The sequence below is a fragment of the Labeo rohita genome, unplaced genomic scaffold (genome assembly GCF_022985175.1).
Source record: "Labeo rohita strain BAU-BD-2019 unplaced genomic scaffold, IGBB_LRoh.1.0 scaffold_1073, whole genome shotgun sequence".
Lineage (NCBI taxonomy): Eukaryota > Metazoa > Chordata > Actinopteri > Cypriniformes > Cyprinidae > Labeo > Labeo rohita.
This window is the reverse complement of record NW_026127201.1, coordinates 1-21,519: the sequence shown is the minus strand read 5'-3', so window position 1 is coordinate 21,519 and position 21,519 is coordinate 1. Positions and strand designations below refer to the sequence as shown.

At 36.3% G+C, this 21,519-nt stretch overlaps 1 protein-coding gene across 2 annotated transcripts; it reads right to left on the bottom strand.

The window, feature by feature from the left end:
- Positions 1-3,203: 3,203 nt before the first annotated feature.
- LOC127157437 (paraspeckle component 1) lies at positions 3,204-11,624 on the bottom strand. Of its 2 annotated transcripts, XR_007825902.1 has the most exons (4): positions 11,544-11,624; positions 10,079-10,209; positions 6,176-6,403; positions 3,204-3,785 (listed from the first exon to the last, which is right to left on the bottom strand). XR_007825902.1 is itself a non-coding variant. In XM_051100688.1 (3 exons), exons 1-3 carry the CDS (start codon positions 11,587-11,589, stop codon positions 6,191-6,193), a joined length of 390 nt encoding a protein of 129 aa, XP_050956645.1. In that variant the 5' UTR covers positions 11,590-11,624; the 3' UTR covers positions 5,806-6,190. The 2 variants fall into 2 exon arrangements, 1 of the variants encoding a protein (XP_050956645.1); XM_051100688.1 differs by lacking the exon at positions 3,204-3,785 and having other exon boundaries at positions 5,806-6,403.
- Positions 11,625-21,519: the final 9,895 nt, after the last annotated feature.

The window sequence follows — 21,519 nt, the reverse complement described above, 5'->3', positions numbered from 1 at the left end:
CTGCAAATTTTTGAAAATTGGACTAAAATTTTAGGAGTGCCATTTCGATCACACTGACCACGCCAATCATATTCAAAACAGTGCCACCAGGATGGTTGGCCAATATTGGAATAGGAGAACATCAACAATGAAATTTCCAAGAATTGATAATTTGGAGAGTCCTTTCATAAAACTGGTCTTGCCTAATATGAAGTTAAAGCATTTTGGTCATTTCTTTATAACACTTTGACAATTCTAGTCTTTCCGCTTTTGATTAATGTACAAAAATGTACATTCAGGGCATGGTGCTAGACATTTTGTCCGATCTTCACCAAATTGTTTGATCATCTCAGACTTGGAATAAGAAGATAGCATTTTCGTGTCGATACACAAAATCTCTTCCATGTAAAAAATGAAATGCATGGGAAAATTGGGATATGGTGTTGTCTAAATATGACACACTCAGATCTGCAAAGCCTTGACATATTGACACCAAATTTTATATGTGCTATTTTCACCCCACCTCAGTTATATCCGCCACAGCAATTCAGCAGAAGTAATACACCATCAAATTGAAGTCAAAGTTATACACATTCACCAACAAATAATCAATTTTGACAAAATGCTACAGTCTGTGATTGCATTAGCCTACTGTTGTAAAATTGGTCTCAAAATATTCGTTGGGTCATCTGGCTTAATAGATATTCTGTTTTGATACTTCGATGTCTTTCTTTTTTGTGCCATGTTGATTAATGTACCTGTTACTTTTTACAAAACTTTCTAGCGTTGGTCTGAACCTCATTGCTTTGCCTTTTGACTCATAATCATTGTTGTTTAAAAGTTAAGGATTTCGAGGAAAAAAAAAACCATTTTGTGTATATAGGCAATTCAACAGATTTCTAGCATGAATCTTTTGAAGAGTTTGGACAAGGCTGTGGCCTTAGAAAGTTTGGTTAGATTTATTTATTTGTTTGTGTTAATGTTGTTACTGTTTTCAAGTCTACATTTTTAATTTCCCCGCAATTGGTATAATTTGATAAGCCATTCAACTATATTATTGGTTGTCCCATATTATAGAAGGTGGAACTAAACCATTATCATGACTTTAGCTACTCATATTACAGCCGGTCTGTTGCTACTACAAGTGCCATCCTCATTCGGTGCTTGGCCCTAATGCTTGGTATAATATTGCTGCTTGCAGCTATATTTAGGGCCAAGTCTAAAGTTTGCTGAACTGTTGACTTTGTTGATTATTATTCCGCTTCTTCTTCTTCTTCTTCTTCCTCTTCCGCCGCAAGTCTATGGCAGCCCATAGAACCGCTTGCGGGAAAGTTGTATAATTTTGCACACTGATAGAGGACAGTCCCAACATTAACCATAGCAAGTTTGGAGTCTCTAACTCAAACTCTCTAGCGCCACAACTTGTCCAAACTTTCAAAAGATTTATGCTAATAACGTTTGAACCGTAAGGCACACAACAAAAAATTTTTTTCCCTCTGATTCCTTGGCTTATGCCGAGTGGAATGGACACCAAAATTCAAAAATCGTAAGGTTTAGTTTTTTCGCTATTCTCAATTGTTCGTAAAACCTACTTTTTCGAACTCGTCCTAGGCCGTTGCACCGATTGTCACAAAAATTGATCCAGATCATCTTCAGACCACGCTGGCAAAAAGTTATGGAATTCAAGTCGATTCGTCCAGCCGTTCACGAATAACACGCGAAAGAATTCTACGAAAAGCTAGCAAAAATCAATGTGAGGCTATATCTTCGTGATAGTTTGTCATATTGACACCAAACTTGGTGTGTGTTATAACAAGCATGACCTGAGCCTACCTGCAGTGTTTCGGTGCAGTGCCCCCTAGTGGTCAGGAGATACGAAAAATGGCTATTTTTCTTTATAACATCTGAATGATTTGTCCAAAAATCAAAAAAATTGGTCTCTTTAGATTCGGTGTGTCATACCGAGTCGAACCATATCCAATTTTCCCATCTCAGCCATTTTGGGTGTCGGCCATTTTGAATTTAGCTTTAAAATGCTGTATCTTGAGAACGGATTAGCGTATCGTTTCGACATTAATTACAAAAATGTTCGGCACCATGCCCTGAATGTACATAAAAATTTTGGGGCCAGCGCCACCTTGTGGTCAAAAGTTATAACGAAATTTCAAAAAATGCTAATAACTTTTGCGTACATTAGCCTATTGAAATGAAACTGATTTTGATAGATTCCTTCGGTCATGCTGAGAACACCGATACCAATTTTGCCAATTTTGGCTGAACTTCCTGTCCGCCATTTTGATTCATGTTGAAAACCTACTTTTTCAAACTCCTCCTAGACCGTTAGTCCAATTTTCACCAAATTTGACTCAGATCATCTTCCGACCATGCTGGCAAAAAGTTATGGATTTTGTGTCGAGACACGAAACCGTTTTCGTTTAGCGCATCAACGAATTTACTGGAAAGATGCCAAATTGCATCCGAGTCTGTATCTCTGCAAAGCTTTGACATATTGACACCAAATTTTATATGTGTTATTGTCACCACACTCTGACCAAGCCACATCAATTTGGTAACAGTGCCACCTATGGGTCAGAAGTAATACGCCATTCACTAAACATTAATAATGAAATTTACAAAAATGCTAATAACTTCTGTTTACATTAGCCTATTGGAATGAAACTGATGCCAATAGATTCCTTGGGTCAAGTCGAGAACATTGATACCCATTATGCCGAAATTGGCCAAACTTCCTGTCCGCCATTTTGATTAATGTATAAAACCTACTTTTTCGAACTCCTCCCAGACTGTTAGTCCGATCTTCACCAAATTTGACTCAGATCATCTTCAGACTATGCTGGCAAAAAGTTATGAATTTCGTGTCGATATACGAAACCGTTTTCGTTTAGCGCATCAACAAATTTGCTGGAAAGATGCCAAACTACATCTGAGGCTGTATCTCTGCAAAGCTTTGACATAATGACGGCAAACTTTGTGTGTGTCATTGTCATTTCACACAGAACACGTCACATCAATTTGAAAACAGCACCACCTGTTGGTCAAAAGTGATAAGCCATTAAATTTTATTACGATTGGTTGTATTTATGATTTTTCAGCCATTTCAACTGATATTATCCTAAAATGGCTTAAGTTACTCACTGTTGTAGTCAGTCTGCTGCTCCTTGCCGTGCTTAACTCCTCATTCTGCCTCTTTTGTGCTTGGCCCCGCAATTGCTGCTTGCAGCTATATTTGAACTTGGTCTGCTCTGTGGGTATTGATATACATCAGACTAGAAATGATTAACTATACTTTAGTGATCATAAACCATCTTTGCCTCTTTAAAATCTTCTAAGGAATGTGTTATAACTTTTAGGAATATCAAGAACATTGATCCTCAGGTGCTCTCTAGCTTTGTTGCTAAGCTTCCTGGGACTGACTCTGCAGATTGTTACAATCTGCTCTTGCTTCTATTCTTCATGTTGTGGCACCTTTGAGAACACAAGTTGTTTCTTTCAAGTCAAGTCAAGTCAACTTTATTTATATAGCGCTTTTAACACTGATAATACAGATTTAATACAGATTGTGTCAAAGCAGCTTTACAGTATTAAATAGGAAAATAGTGTCAATAATTCAAAAGGACAATAATAAACACTCTATTTTCAGTTAAAGTCAGTTCATCATTGATTCAGTGATGTCATCATCCAGTTCCATTAGTATCTGTGCAGTCAAGTTGACGGTATCACTAGGTCATCCCCTTGGTATACTAATGAATTGCGGCTCTCAAAGGAGGGAAAAAAATATTGAGCGCCTGTAAAAAAAAAAAATCTGGTCTCACTATTCATAAATTGATTTTTGAACAGCACCAGTTGGAGTATGATCTTGCCCTTAAATCCACCAGAGATGCATATTATTCACATATGATCAATGAAGGTTAGGTTAAGCAGACAATGATATTTAAAACAATTAAACTTCTTAAACCTCATAAAAAACATTTGTTCTCTTCTTAAAAGGGTGTAATAAATTACACAAATGCTTCAGAGAGGAAGTCCAAAAATATCTATTGCTCCATGGTTAGTGGTTCCACCTGTCTAACGAACCCTATCTTAAAAGTTCATCTTTCATTTTTCTAATTTCGTCATCGTCAGAACAGACGATACTGACATTGGTTATTTCTATGAATTCATCCACACAGATGACCCCTTGCCTGCTGAGGTTTTTAAAAAGTGCTCAACATTCTCTATATTACTACAATCATTAATAACTCCTTATCTGCTGGGTAGGTTCCTTCAGCCCTTATGTTAGCTGCCATCACATAAGTTCCAAAAAAGCCTGGTTGTGATGTTGAGAATCTGTGTAACTACAGGCCTATTGCACATTTACTTTTTCTGGCTAAGGTTTCTGAATGAGTTGTTGTTGGCCAGTTGCAGCAACATCTGTCTCATAATCTCCTAAAGCCGTTTTAGTCCAGATTTAGATCATGTTACAGTACTGAGACTTTCTTACCCAGGTCACAAATGACCTTCTCATTTCTGCTGACATGGGGAGTTGTAGCATTTTAGTCTAGTTAGACATCACTGCTGCTTTTAACATAGCATCTCATGCTGTCATTCTTGAAAAGTTGAGTGTTTGTTTAGGCATCTCTGGTACTGTCTTTGAATGGTTTAAACCTTATCTTAACTAATCAATTTCAGTTTGTATGCCTGGGAAAAATCAATCTGAATCAACACTAGTTCAACAGGGTGTCCCACAGGGGTCTGTGATGTGGCCCAACTTGTTTAACGTATGTATGCTGCCTCAGGGAGAGATCATTAAAAAATTTGTTCTAGGGTTATTGTTATGCTGACAAGAAATCAAGAAATTGCAATATATTCAGAATTCAGCCACTTGGGTACTGACGTATACAACTGCTCGTCAGCATATTTCTCTGGTACTCTATAAGATGTGTTGGCCACTTATTGAATTTAAAATTTTGATTTTAACACATAGCTCATAAAGGACTGCCCCTGCTTATCTTTGTAGTTTAGTTGCCTCTTACACTCCAACCCCCTTTCAGCTGTTCTGGTTCATGTATTCTTTAGCATCCTTCATATAAATTAAAGTCTATGATTAGAAACTCTCTAACACTGGACTGTTTTCAGAAGGCTTTAAAGACTCATCTTTTTAAAGCTGTTTATTGTCTTTGATTTTGCTTTGTCATTTTGTAGTACTATATTGTCATTATTGGTATTATATTATGCTGTTGTATAATGTTTATGCTGTCAAGGAAAACCAAAGCACTACAATAATGCATTATAAATTTATTATTATTATTATTATTATTATTATTATTACTACTGTCTTATTCCATTTGCCTGTCCACTACACTTATATTACACAAAATCAACACAGAGCATACCCACTTATTTATCCATATCCATTCACAGAGCTGTATACACTCAGTGAGTTCTATTTGTGACACAATACATATAAACATATCCAGTAAGGTATACATGAATGCATGGGTGAAAGTTTCAGAGTCATGTTTGCATTCAGCTCAATGCCCAACTTAATTTGAGAGTTGTCTGGAAAGCGCATAATAGATAAACAAAACCGTAATAATACTGATAAAACTCTGAATTTTTCTCAGTGCTCCAGGAGTTCAACATTACTCAGTTCTTCGCGTTTAGGGTTATTTACACAAAATCTAACTCCTTTTTCCCAGTGCAACACTGCCTAGCACAATTAGTGGAAGGCGTCGCTGCCATCTGACCCATGTGATCAAGTGGAATGATATTACTCAGTATAACAACATTGAAATCTATTTTAAATCTGTGACTCAAGCACTAATACACTTTTTTATTTATTTATTTATTTATTTATTTAAAGGATTGACATTCTAAAAACAGAAAACTTCTGAACATTCTAAAAAAATCATGGCTTCCTCTCAGATACTGAAATAATAATAATAAAAAAAAAAAACATAACTATGGTAGTAGTAAGTTATCTACAAAAGGCTTATGATATTTTGTCAATTACAGCGGATTCAACTGCATTTATAATTTATGGCAGTGTTTCACATTAACACAGGACCAGACTTATGCCATTTCTGCCCATTTTAGACATAAATGGTACGTGAGAAATGAGAAAGAGAATACATGGTTATACATCAGTAATCATGAGTCAAGATGCTTCAATCTGAACATATGTAAGCACAATTACCAGAGAAAATAAATATTAGTATCTACGTCGTTTGTTGTTAGGCCCATCAAAGTTTCCCCCAACTGGACTTCCTCTCCCAAATCCACTTTGGCCAACCACACCAGGAACACTACCTGCCCCAGCCACCATGGGTGAGTGCTGCTGTTGCTGAGGTGAGTCAACACCAGGGCGCCCACTCACAGGGGAACCCATTTGAAGAGGTCCGCCTTCAGAAAATCGATCATTAAGCTGAATTAAAATGTGAATATAGTTATGGCATGTTTGTAGCAAGCATTTGTTTGGAATATGTTGTCATTTTAGATTGACCATATAATATTTTAGTTGTTGCAGAAACAGGCCAATTTTTTTTATTTTTTTTCCCCACGAAGTTCAGTGGATGAATAGGATAAGCAGTGGAGTCCAGGACACCCAAAAGAGGAAACAAACAAAAAAAAAATTATTCAGTTAGTACACAAGCAAAATCTCAACAAAAACAAGAATATAAAAATATACACAAAAAAGATAGCTTCTAAAAACATAGCTGCATGTTAAAATGTAATTTTAAACTTTATTATTATCCTAGAATGCAGATTCTGTGCTGCCTTTGCAGTGTAAAAATGTCTTAAGTGAGTGTGCTAAAAACCTTTGGTGTGTGTTAAGATTCACAAATTAAGGCTTTGAATTACCACCTAACTTGCACTATCTTCAGACTTTTGCTGTTTTGTATTCTGCTGCATTGGTGTTTTTTTTATGCTGTAACGTTTAGGTAGTGTTGTGCACATGCAACATGATACTGGATATTAGTATTGGACCAATTTTACTAATATACCAGTACATGAACAGACTATGTAAATGCATCATATGCACTCTCTCCAAAATGCATAATGTTCTTCTTTCTAAATGTTGACTCAGCACTGATACTGATAACAAAACTGGCAATACAATCTACTACTATCCACAAGTTTTCTACGCCCCATGAGGCCTTGGGTCAAAAGAGGGAGTGTATTCCGGTTCGAAGTAAACAAGCGGGACGTGACACTCATCCAAAAGTAGTAGTGACTGGCAAATGAAGCCTTATGATGCACTGAGACTTTCAGTGTTGGGTAGTTTTTGTGTAACCCAGCTGTTGGGTTAGTGGCTGGGTCAGTCTGACTATACACGTGAGGAGGCGGTCTAAGGTTCGCAATTTCCCAGCCTATCACCAGCTGTTTAGGTTAAAACGGATAACAGAGAACAGTTTAATACACTTGAATTAAAATATTACTTTTAAATGTTATATTTTTATTTCTAAAATTTCTTGTTGAATGAGTTTAAATGTATGCAATGTTGAAAACTGCTGCATAATCCAGTTTGTCTTATATTTTTGCCCATGGGTGTGTTCACTTATGAATAAATGTTCACATTTTGATTATTACTGTTGCCTAGTAATTCTGTGTCTGCTTTTTAATTTACAACCTATTTTTGGTTCATTTTAAGCCAGCAATAGTAATTTTCAATCAATATTTGAGTTAATTAAAACAACCCAACTGGCTGGGTTAAAATAACCCAACACTAGATTATCTATATTTGACACAGCGTTGGGTTACCAAAATAACCCAATAACCCAAAACTCTAAAGGAATTTTTTAGAATGTACCCACATTTTTTTTTTTTTTTTATAGTAGCGCCCCCCGGAAACTGCTGGACACTAAATTAAGAGTGAGATGCTATGGTGATTTACTATGAAATGGCTACATTTTGTTTTTCATACAAAAATAACTCAAAAAATAAGAAAATGTATGAGGGGTCCTATGATGTTTATTTACTTTTTTTAAACTTCAGTTCATGTGTAATGTTGCTGTTGGAGAATACAAAAGATCTGCAAGGTTACAAAGCTCCAAGTCCACTTTAAATGAAGATATTCTCTTTAAAGGTGCTGTATGTAATTTTTTGACTTTACCAAAGCATAAAAATGCCATATGTTTTCAGATAAGAAAACATGCTAAGTTCACATACTTGTTTCTCCAAAAACAATGCTACAGCCAGTTATTCTACTTTGAAAAGTGTGTTCCATGTCAGAATGTTTGTTTTTGTTTTGGTCTGTGTGATTCCAAGCACTGCAGTATTTTGACATCCCGGGTTGCCAGTTGGAGGAAAACACAGCCATGGAAGCCAGCACACAAACTAGGTCAGAGATTACAGATTCTCTGTGACCAGAAAAAAAAAAAAAAAATCCTCAGCATCCATTTAATAAGCTCTATGACCAGAGGCAGATTTAAACACAGATAAATCATCTCATCAATTTACAGTGTAGACTTGTCCCCTTCCATTATCAATTGCACGTATCCAATATGGCAACCTGCGTGAGCATCAAGTCTGAGGAGGAGGGGGTGGAAGAAATGACTCTCTTCAATATTTTGAATTTGGACTGCAATACCTATTTCAGCCTCTACCTGTCAATATTACACAGTGCACCTTTAACAGAAAAAGACTTTTCAAGAACTACAACAAAAGGCTCGTTTGCACTACAGTATGCTTCTTATGGATATTGTGAAGTCACAATGTCACTCATTTAAATATTTCCAGAGCAGAGCAGCTTTAGTAGCAGTTTTTTTCCACCATGGTTTCAAATCCTATTTGTTTGGCCTTCCTAAGGTAGACAAACTTATTTTAACACCGTTTCTGATCACTAGAACCCCAGTGTTTACAGTATGTGTATGCTGCACTTTTTATGGAGGACAGCTTTTAGAACTGAAGAGAATACAATGTCAGCTACACAGAAAGCTTCTCCTACAGCTATATAAGCGTTTTACTGCAGTCTATGTAACCGCTACTCGTACAAAATTACATTTTGAGAGGAAAAACGATAAGTCGTGTAGGCTATACATCGCATTGTATTATTGCGTTCAGAAATAATGTAGGCTAAAATATGGGTAAATAATGTTTACAAACATTACAAACACAGCTATAAGCTATTTTAGTTCCCTTCTTTCCACAACAAATCCTCTAAAGTTAACAGTATTTAGGCTATATAAACGTCAAGTCAAAACTAATTAATTTAAAGTGGAACAAACTCAAACAAACATTTAAATTGAGCAGTGTAACTTTTTATGTTTCTTTAACTATATTTTATTTTGATAATGAACAGGCTGCGATGTGCATATAATAAAATATATTTCGCATATAGGCCTACATATTCTTTTTTATTTTTTTTTAAATTTTATTGTTTTCTTTGATCACAGAAGCGCAGGAGGTGCATGATGTGACCGTGTGAGTGAATCCGTGTTATACGCTATCCTGCAATTTCACTTGTTTCAAAACAAACAAACTGCATATTACCTGCCATTCATTTTCACTTAAATGTAGGCCTACTGCTTAACGGTTTGCAACATATCCTTGGAAAAAACAACATTTGCCATTGTGACTTACTTATGATGAATTTAATGCTGAGTGCAGGCATCACTCATGTTGGATGCATCAACATCATATTTGCATAGGCCATACAATTTAAATTTGTGAATGGTTGACTGCAAAATTACAATACTGAACTGAACAATAAAATAATGTTATTAACCGGTTAATGGCCATTTCAAAAAAGTGTTTCTGTTCGGAACTACTACATTTTCATTTCGATATCTGCCCAGACACAGATCTTTTAGCTTCAGAATGATTCTCCAGTTGAAGGATATCAAACATGTTTGATATTTTAAGCTGATTTTAGAACACATTGTTTATATGTGTCATGCATCTCCTAAGAACGTGCTTGTTTCTGCATAAATTTGTTGTGATCGGAACAACTTTAATGTCTGGTAGTGTATGTAATGTCAGTCGTTTAGTGTATGATGGCCAGTTTTTCCTTTTTGAATATTACAAAGTTGGTAAGTGTATGATGGACATTAAGAGCAAAAACTGTACAACTAGAAGATGCCAAACATTAATACATTACCATCACTCCATTATCTGGTATCAGGGGCGTCCCCATATTTGATGATCCATCAGGCCCCATGGCTCCAACTCGGCCTGCTACGCCCATTTGTGAGGGGTTACCGCTAACCGCAGCGACAGGGTTAAATGAATCTACGTAAGACAACGTACAGTTGACATACGCTGAGACGGATGCTAATTCACTGAAAGATTTAATGAAACTATAGTGCATTAAAATATAAGGTAATATCAGGGACTGCACATTACTTCAATATAATTTACACACTATAGAAAAAGAAGAAAGATGAATAAAATGCTTATATACAAAATAGAACAGAAAAATGGATGTGGAAATCTTGGAAATCTCTGTTCAACAGGCAGCAAAATGTGATGATCTTTGTAGCCATGGATCAAGAAGTATTACACAATCACACCCTTAATTCAATCATAGGGTGACCAGACGTGCCACTTCCTGGGGACGCGTTTAGCACAGGATTTCTAAATTGCCTAAAATAACCAGGTGTTGCTTGTTTGTGCTGTGCCGATTGATTGTTGTACGACATCAAAGTACCGTGAGAGCTATAGAGAGCAGAGCAGACGCTCCATGTTTTTGAATCATTCTCGAAGTACTTTGCTGTCATACAATGATCGACTGGCACAGTGCAAACAATCACCACCTGGTTAATTTAAGCAATTTAGAAACCCTGTGTTGAACGTGTCCCCGGGAAGTGGCACATCTGGTCACCCTACTCAATAACCAAGACAGGGGAAAAAAGGGCCCTGGGTGCTCTAAATTATTATATTAAGTTAATTAAGAAAAAAACTGAATAAGAGAATTAAGACAGTAAGAACACTCATCTTAAAAAGATCCAAAGCTGCACTTTTAAATGAACATGCAAGTGATGCACTAACCCAAAAATTACATCAAACAAAATACAAAAGACACTTCACACAGCTGTTTTCAATGGACTACTTGCACTGAGCCTCGTGACGCACTTCCGTTTTGAAATCGTACGGCTCAGTTATTTCTGGTTATGTACATTTTCAATGCGCTGTAATCATCTACATGACTTAAACGCCTAATAAAATGAGATTTCGTAGGATAATTTCAAATTCGGAAATTTTCAGAGACAGGAGAAGACATATTCTGATGATTACTGAGTACAGAATTTTCCAAACTCAACGGAACGTGAAGTTTTAAACCAACATAAACCGATCTGAGAAAGCGGTGACTAGTAATCATAGGTGACTGTCAGTGCTCTATAGTAGCCTAATCGCGACGTTGCAGTTTGTGAGATCTGATGAATAAGATCATAATGAACCTTCTGTATTAAATCTGTATTCAATTTATCTGTATTAAATATGTCACTATTCTGTGTCATATTCTGGCATCATTTGACTGTATATAGTCTAATGCCGTAACAAGTAGAACGCGGACGTAGTTGTGCAAGTAGTCCATTGCATGTGGAGTCTCATTATGACCATACCTCCCATATTAATGGTTCCACGGGTACCCATTTCATTCATTCTCATATCCTGTTCTCTCTGAAAGTAAAGGAGACATTTTAATTTAAGTCCACACAGAACTAGAAACTTTAAAAATTTACCTAATTGTGTACATAAAGTATCAGGCTATCATCTCCAAATAAGCAAAAAATTTAGTTCAGGGATGTCCAAACTTGTTACTGGAGGGCCACTGTCTTGCAGAGTTTAGCTCCAACCCTAATTAAACACACCTGAACCAGCTAATCTAGGTTTTCAGACTCATTAGAAACTTCCAGTCAAGTGAAATCTGCAGGATGTTAGCCCTCCAGGAGTAGAATTGGAGACCCCAATTTAGTGCAAGATAGCAGTATAAAACAACAGCTAAATTTAAAAGGGGTCATATGATGCGATTTCATGTTTTCCTTTGTCTTCGGAGTGTTACAAGCTGTTTGTGCATATATAAGATCTGTAAAGTTGCAAATATTAAAGTCTCAAACCCAAAGAGATATTCTGTATAAAAGTTAAGACTGAGCCACACCTTCCAAAAACTGCTTATTCAAATGCCCCCACATATCTACGTTACGGTATGGGAAGATTCACATAACACCGCCCAAATGTATACACAAAGAAAGAAAGAGTAACTTTTATTCTCGCTGCAGTATTGTTGCAGCCGCCACCATGTAGGGAGACGCTGTGTGTTTTCTTGCGAAAGTACTTTGTTTAGCTTTCCAAATGAGTACACAACTAGAAATCAGTGTTTAACAACACAATACTGTTCCATAACAGTACAACGCAAGTATTCAAATGTGTGTGCAGTGCATTTTACAGAGGATTGTTTCCTGAACCTGGGAGAGTAGCCTACAATGTGCACACTATAAAGCAGGGCAATTCCGATGTTGCAAGGACTCACAGCCCGTAAGTACGTTTTCATACTTAAAGAATTTGCTACTTGCTATTCAAACGTTAGCTTGAGCAGTTTAGAGTAATACTTGTTGTCGTTTCTTCGATTACAAATGCAGACAAGAAATATGTTTACGCAACGTGTAAAAAGACAGTATGAGTCATTATAATCAGTAATTATGTCCTCACTGGATGCAACAAATGGCTCATTTATAATGGGTTTTATTGTTTTTGGCTTGTCACACCGGGACACGGCATCACAACCTGGTAAGGGGCGTAACATTTCCATCACATGCTTGAGGTATTCGGCCACTCACAATGCACTGGATAGCTGGCTACTCAGAGCACACCGCGCTTTTCAGAACAATGAGCTTTGTAAAAACCGTTGCGTTTCAGAAAGGTGGGGCAGAGAAGAGCAGCAATAATGCACAGTATGTGGAAAATAATGTGTTTTTTGACCCTTAAACTGCGTAAACACATTGCATTACACCAAACTGTAGTGGACAGCACGTTCTAGGGCTCAATTTATGTCGGGGCCCCTCCCTGACCACAAAAGTGGACAGAGGTTTGCTACATTTTGATTGAATTTTGGTGGACTAACATAAGCAAATTGTCCAACACCATCAGATAAACATGCTAGGACAACAGCCAGACACCTCTTAGAAGGCAAGAAGAAGATCTTTAGTACCAAGCCTGAGAAGGAGAAGACTTCCTATTGGTCAAAATGCAGTTATTGCTCTTCACCAACCCCACAGACTGATTTCTAAGGTTTTGGCTTGTGACTGCAATAAAAATTCCTTAGGACCCCCAGATGCAGCAGCAGTGGGTGAAACAAAGAGAGATCATGGAGATCCATCCAAATTCATTCATAACTATGTTTTCAAACCTTAAAACTGATCCACACTACAACACACACATCTATACTTATTCACAGAAATAAGTTTTCTTGGTAACAGCAATGTGTAGTGCAACATCTTACACAAACTCAGCTGTTAATAGACAAATGAATGCATGCGTGACAGGTCAATCTTTTCCTATCATGTTTAAACATGCTTTTTACATTGCCAAATGTATTCTGGTAGTGGTTTGGAAAGTGAGAAATGCACTAAAACTTTAGTGACACTTTTCTAATTTTGTGTTTGGACTATGCAAATACGTTCAACAGGAGGACGGAAGGGTGGGCCACACTGTGTTCCCCTACTCTTATGGAACCAGCCAATCACAGCATGGAAATGAAGATGCGCCAAATTGCAATCTCCTCCTCATCGGAAAGAGATAAAGGTACCCTCCCAAAAGAAACTCGTTGTTCTGAGTTCTCCAGCACATCCAGGAGATGCTAACAGATCAACTCCTTCTGAGTCTTCATTCCTTTTTCATTCATGGTATTCATTTAGTAGTTGTTAATTACTCTTGTCTATCTTTTGTTAATAAAATTCATTTTATTACAACTTGTGTCTTCCTTGTGTAGATAATTCCGTAAGAGGTTCTACAAATTAGAGATCCCACAATCTTTCTTATGTGATGTACTCATAACCACACATTAATTGACACATCATCTGTGACATGACTACCCATCACTACACCATTTTGCCTCCCTAAGTTGGCGAAAGCAAAATACACTACAAAATACACACAATAATGTTCTTTTTAGCAACATCACATGACCCCTTTAAAGCCAAAAACTGATGTTTTATTAGACCCAAGACTGATTATTCACACAAAATATTGCAATTATAAGAATAAAAATTATAATTCTAAAAACCTTCATTTGTGAGTTTTTTTTTTTTTTTAAGATTAAAAAGATTTAGCATTTTTAGGTGAAGCATCCCTTTAAGTGCTCTGTTAGATCCATTGATGTCAAGTAGCTCTGTGAAATCTGCTGAATTAAGTGATTCATTTATTGGTTTGAATCATTTCTAAAATTTAGCTTCATTAGTTGTATTAGCCTTAGTCCTAAATGCAGCTGCTAGAGTTCTTTCCAGGTCAAGAAAATATGATCAAGCAACCCCAATTTTATTATCTCTACATGGGGTACCTATTTTTGAAGTTTTATATCGGTTACAAAATATTGCTTACTTACAAAGCCTTAAATGGTTTATGCTCCTGTGTATTTACAGTAACAAAAATTCTATCATGCTACAATCCATCACACTATTTTACCGCCTGGGGTCGGCAAAGACGCCGACAGGAGTACTTGCATATTTTCCAGATAACAGTGAAAAGAACTTAAATGGCTCCTTTATTTTTGAATGGACACATAAAATTAATACATCATTTGAATCTGTAAACGGTCTGCTTTTATTTGTGCATGCTCATCATATCAACAAAATTTTGTGCTTTTGTAAAATAAAGAAAATAAACAGGGTGCACTTCCAATCATCTCAGTCTGTGCGAATATCCATCTGAAATGCATCATTAAAATGAACTGAAACTCACAGAATACATAACACACAGACATGTGACATATCTATACAAAGCTTGAAATGTCTACTTTTAAATGAAGTCTTATCGAAAACAAATATTCTGTGATAAAGTTCCGTATGAAGCCAACGCAATGTTTAGTTTTCCCGTCTGACTGCATTATATGTTTGCCCTATTGATGTTGCAAATATCCACTGAGACGTGCGAAACGCCCACATTAACTCCGTAAACAAAGCAGCAACATGTTCATCTCAGATACTTTTCATTTTTGGAAGAAGACACTGAGAGGAATACGTCTTGTATTTATTTTGTATTTTCAGAAAGAGACGTGCTGAGAGGAATAAGTTTGTTTACCTCACAAGCAGAATGCGAGCCGAGTAATCATTTATGCCGAGTAAGTATGTTTATTATTGGCACTAGATAGATAGTGTTGTTGTGACATAAACTTTGATGCATTTACTAATTGGACTTTTTCCAAACTATAATTCAAAACTAAAACGTGTGAAATCGAGTGCAACATTTTGAAATATGATATAATTTGTTGCTTATTAATAGTTAGGTAGTTGTAAATTTTAGGCATTGGGTAGGATTAGGGATGTAAAATAAGGTTATGTAGAATAAGGCATTAATATGTGCTTAATTAGTACTAATAAATGGCTAATATTCTAGTAATATACAGGTGCATCTCAATAAATTAGAATGTTGTGGAAAAGTTCATTTATTTTTAGTAATTCAACTCAAATTGTGAAACTTGTGTATTAAATAAACTCAATGGACACAGACTGAAGCAGTTTAAGTCTTTGGTTCTTTTAATTGTGATGATTTTGGCTCACATTTAACAAAAACCCACCAATTCACTATCTCAACAAATTAGAATACTTCATAAGACCAATAAAAAAACATTTTTATTGAATTGTTGGCCTTCTGGAAAGTATGTTTATTTACTGTATATGTACTCAATACTTGGTAGGGGCTCCTTTTGCTTTAATTACTGCCTCAATTCGGCATGGCATGGAAGTGATCAGTCTGTGGCACTGCTGAGGTGGTATGGAAGCCCAGGTTTCTTTGACAGTGGCCTTCAGCTCATCTGCATTTTTTGGTCTCTTGTTTCTCATTTTCCTCTTGACAATATCCCATAGATTCTCTATGGGGTTCAGGTCTGGTGATTTAACCAACTTTTGGTGCTTTTGGCAGTGTGAGCAGGTCCCAAATCCTGCTGGAAAATGAAATCAGCATCTTTAAAAAGCTGGTCAGCAGAAGGAAGCATGAAGTGCTCTAAAATTTCTTGGTAAACGGATGCAATGACTTTGGTTTTCAAAAAACACAGTGGACCAACATCAGCAGATGACACTGCACCCCAAATCATCATAGACTGTGGAAACTTAACACTGAACTTCAAGCAACTTGGGCTATGAGCTTCTCCACCCTTCCTCCAGACTCTAGGACCTTGGTTTCCAAATGAAATACAAAACTTGCTCTCATCTGAAAAGAGGACTTTGGACCACTGGGCAACAGTCCATTTCTTCTTCTCCTTAGCCCAGGTAAGATGCCTCTGATGTTGTCTGTGGTTCAGGAGTGGCTTAACAAGAGGAATTCGACAACTGTAGCCAAATTCCTTGACACGTCGGTATGCGGTGGCTCTTGATGCCTTGACCCCAGCCTCAGTCCATTCCTTGTGAAGTTCACCCACATTCTTGAATCGATTTTGCTTGACAAGCCTCTCAAGACTAGTGTTGCTTTCTTCAATGAAAATTATGACTAAATATTGTCGTCAACGAACCTTTATCACGTGACGAAAATGAGACCAGCAACGTAATGCTGGTCATGTGACGATGACTATAATTAAACGTATAATGCAATGTCGTTGACGAATAAAAACGAGACTAAATGTGGTTTACAAAATAAAAACTATGCTAAAATGTCTCTTCATTTTCATAGATCAAAACAAGACGAAACAAAAAGTCATAACGCTATTTCGTTTTGTTTAGTAATACTAATATAATGCATTACTAATGAAATTTGGGTAATACTATTACTCGTTACAATCTCAGTAACGCAAGTTCAACAACATATTTTAACTCAAAATTAAGTGGTGAATTTACCAACACCGCAAAACAGCACAAGAGAAAAAAAATTCTGCGTGTAAAATAGTTTGTCTATTTCCTTTCGCTGAAATTCGATGGTTAAGATGACTGCCGAGACAGATTCTACATGTGTGAGATGGACACACTCCCGTTTTATTCATTTCATCAGAGAAAATAATAAGAATACATAATCAGGTGTAATCTATGTGCGACACCAAACTCTCAACAAGGAGAAATTGAACGAATAACTCCTGGAAACACTTGGTGCCACTGACACTAAGCTAATGGGAAGAGAGAGAGAGAGAGCTGCGGGGGAACGAAAGGAAAAGACTGGGTGACATATGCTGCTAAGTTTGGTTTGTGTGGCACGGCGCTCGTCGAAAGTTCACAGAAAGAAAAACGAGATGACAGAAATAAAAGTAAACACGCTGCAATTTCGAATTATCTGTATGACCAAAAATGACTGAGTATTTTTTTGTTGTTTGTTTCCGCTCTTCGATCGCGCCGGCGCCTCACGCACACACATATAGCAAACATTGCAGCCTGTTCATTATCAGAATAAAATACAGTCAACAAACATATACACTGATTAATTAAAATATTGCGTACTGCATAGTACAATCCGTGTCGTTCAGCCTGAGGTCGGGCCAAACACATTTGCTAATGTGAGGATGTTTTTACTCGCATTAAGTACAAAGCTTGGTTCACTAATAAATAATAGTTTAGCATTCAAATACATCGCGAATATGGACACATTTTATTGGGCTCATGCCGAATGAGAGAGGTAGACTGCGTGAGAACAACGCGTTTGCTTTCAGTTTCGCTTTAAATTAGCCTAATTTGTCTTGGCTTGTTTAGCAACTTATATATTTTATTCTTGTTTTGTTCCGAAAACCGTTCAAAATAGTCTATAGGTTAGGTATTGTGTTTATTGTTTGTACATTACAACATTTCACTTTATTTACGGGCATTATTTATAAATGTAATAATTTTGTGCTTATCTGTGTTTAACCTAAACCATAATGTTAATTTAGACCTACATACCGGTAGCCTATCTAAATATGATTTTATAATTTTATGCTATATAGACCTACCTCATTACCCTCCAATGGATGCATAATGAGCTGCAATAAACTACATTTTGGCATTTTATAATGCCTAGTCATACTTCTGTCGATATTTTGGTGAAAGTAACTCAAAAGTAGTGTAACACATTACAATTCAGAGACAGTAATATTGTAATGTAACTAATTCTTTTTAAAAGACAGTAACTAGTAATATATAATGTATTACATTTTGGAAGTAACTTGCCCAACACTGCTAAGCATCCCTTGTTGGCCAAATACTGTAGCTAGTTTTGTCAGACTAAAATAGAATTTTCACTGACTAAAACTAGACTAAATGTCATCAGTTTTTGTCGACTAAAACTAGACTAAAATGTCATCAGTTTTCGTCGACTAAAACTAGACAAAACAGTCATGGATAATTCTGACTAAAATAAGACTAAAATGTTCAGATTTTTAGTCGACTGAAACTTGATTAGACTAAAAAGAGTATGAACGTGACTAAAACTAATAAAAACTAAAATGACAGCTTCACACAAAGACTAGACTAAAACTAAAATTAAAACAGGCTGCCAAAAACAACACTACTCAAGACTACGGTTCTCTCGGGTGGTTGTGCATATTTTTCTTCCACACTTTTTCCTTCCACTCAACTTTCTGTTAACATGCTTGGATACAGCACTCTGTGAACAGCCAGCTTCTTTGGCAATGAATGTTTGTGGCTTACCCTCCTTGTGAAGGGTGTCAATGATTGTCTTCTGGACAACTGTCAGATCAACAGTCTTCCCCATGATTGTGTAGCCTAGTGAACCAAACTGAGAGACCATTTTGAAGGCTCAGGAAACCTTTGCAGGTGTTTTGAGTTGATTAGCTGATTGGCATGTCACCATATTCTAATTTGTTGAGATAGTGAATTGGTGGGTTTTGTTAAATGTGAGCCAAAATCATCACAATTAAAAACACCAAAGACTTAAACTACTTCAGTCTGTGTGCATTGAATTTATTTAATACATAAATTTCACAATTTGAGTTGAATTACTGAAATAAATGAACTATTCCACAACATTCTAATTTATTGAGATGCACCTGTACATGCTAATAAGCAACTAGTTAAGAAACCATAAAATCAAGTGTTACAGATGTTTTATGTTCCATAAACAATACGATATAAAAGTAATGTTTAAGAATGTTTAGATCAATCTTTACTGTGAAAAACTGTCTGCAAATATCTTCTCAAACGTAGATGTTTATAATGTGCTTAATAAAGATTTAGTTTCTCAGATATAAAATGTCATTTTTGTACTGTATGATAATACATACAAAGCATTTGTGCATATGATATAAAATCACATGGGCAATATTAGTGATTGCTAATGTAACAATAGTTGTTCCTGAGAGCCCTATCAACATGCTTGCTGACTGACTGACTGACTGATTTGATTGATTGATTGATTAATTGATCAGTGGCCAGATACCTATTATGAATATTTTTTGGGAAAGAAATTATAGAAATTAATATTTATATTTAGTCGCCAACTCCTGTAATGACTTACTTAAGATAACACCAAACTCTGAAACAACACACAAAAAGCCAGTTTTCCTTATATTGTAATCATTATAACAGCATGTAATGATTGTTTTGATGAGTTCGTTGTTTCTGCTTAAATGCCCATACATGACATTGACTAACTGCACGATTTGTATCATCTTGGAAGTGTATATGTCTTCAATACGGACACTACTTTGACACAGTCACTTCTGATAACAGATGGAGCTTATATGGAACAGCAGCAATATAACATTTCCTTTGTTGACGCTTTACATAAAGCAGTGCTGAACTCATAAACACTACTTTAAATAGGCAGTATACTGAGGTAAGATTAAGAGAAAATGGGTAACACTTTCAGGCCGGGACATTTTAGACCGCTCATGTTGTTATGATAATATTCACATATTGGAAAGCTTAGGTAAGATCACATAACATTAGAACAGTCTTCTGTTTATGCCTCCATTTACTTATTCGTTTTCTTCACTTTAAGTTTAATTCTCCGGCACTGATTTGTTAGCAAAACTAGGCATCCAATCAGAACCCGACGATCCCAACGTTGATTCAACATGTTAAATTGGGCAAACTCTCATCGACGTTAGCCCGACAAGAGCCGATGTGTGGAACACACCAAACAAATTAGCCTGACAGAAGCTGCCCGACGGCCCATAGGGCCTGTCTCCCGGCCTTTAGTTTACAGACACAATTCTCGCTATTAATTAGTTGCTTATTAGTATGCAAATTATTAGCATATTGGCTGTATATTAGTACTTATAAAGCACATATTATTGCCTTACACTGCATTATCATATTTTAGATCCTTTAATCTTACCCATACCTAAACTTAACAGCTACCTTACTAACTATTAATAAGCAGCAAATTATGAGTTTGTTGAGGAAAAGGTTGTAGTTAATAGTCTGTTAATAGTGAGAATTGGTAAAGTATTTTCTCTGCTAGTGCATCTATCTTTTTGTGACCATCTTTAGCATTGACCAGTCTCTGGCCTCTGTTCTCATTCCATTTCATCTCATTTGCATTTCTGGGTTTTTGGTTTGGTAAAACAGATTATTTCAATAGACTACACTGTGGTAGTTAAATTTTATCAAATGGATTAAATTAACAAATAAATTAGCTGATAGCTCTGAAGTAAGCTAACCCTGAAACATAACCTACAGGTTATGTTCAGAGAATAAGTTGCTACACTAAAAAATTCTGGCTTATTTTTTTAACCCAAATACTGGGCTCAGCCTGCTGGGTCATTGTATAGTAGGGGTGTAATGATTCATTCATTTTCTCATCGACCTTATATGCATTGATCTTGAAATATGGATTTTTGAATCGTGAATCAATTGTTTCTGTCAATAATCGATTTTAAATAAAAAAAAAATAGAATGAATCGCGATTATATAATGATGCTTAATGTTAAAAATACATGTTAACCTTAAATTAGTTAAGTCTGCGTAGTCACGAGTGCCCTCACTATAGTGGCATGGTGGATTACATCACTACTCTCCAATTTGCGCCTGGTTAGTCATTTCACATACACGCTGCACCATAGAAGGAAAACATTTTTTCAAGCCATCAGCCAATATGAAGTCAAAGGTTTCGGAATACTTTGGTTGTCACAAAAAAATCGAAAGATTGACAAGTCCGTTGCAGTTTGCAGACACTGTAAATGTGAGTTAAAATACAACAAACCTTAGCAACCATCTCCGCAGACGACATGCTATTAAGGTAGAAATACCTACAGCTGCCCAACAATCAGCTAGTATTTCAGGGTCAGGTTTGAGAAGTCCTAACATATCTGGTTAAACTCAGAGTCTTTCCGAAAACTCCCATCATGCTAAAGCCATAACTGCATCCATCACAAGATTTATTTGCAAAGATACGTGCCCCTACAGCGTGGTGGAAAACACTGGTTTCCAAGAAATGATAAACAGTTTAGATCCAAGATACAAAATA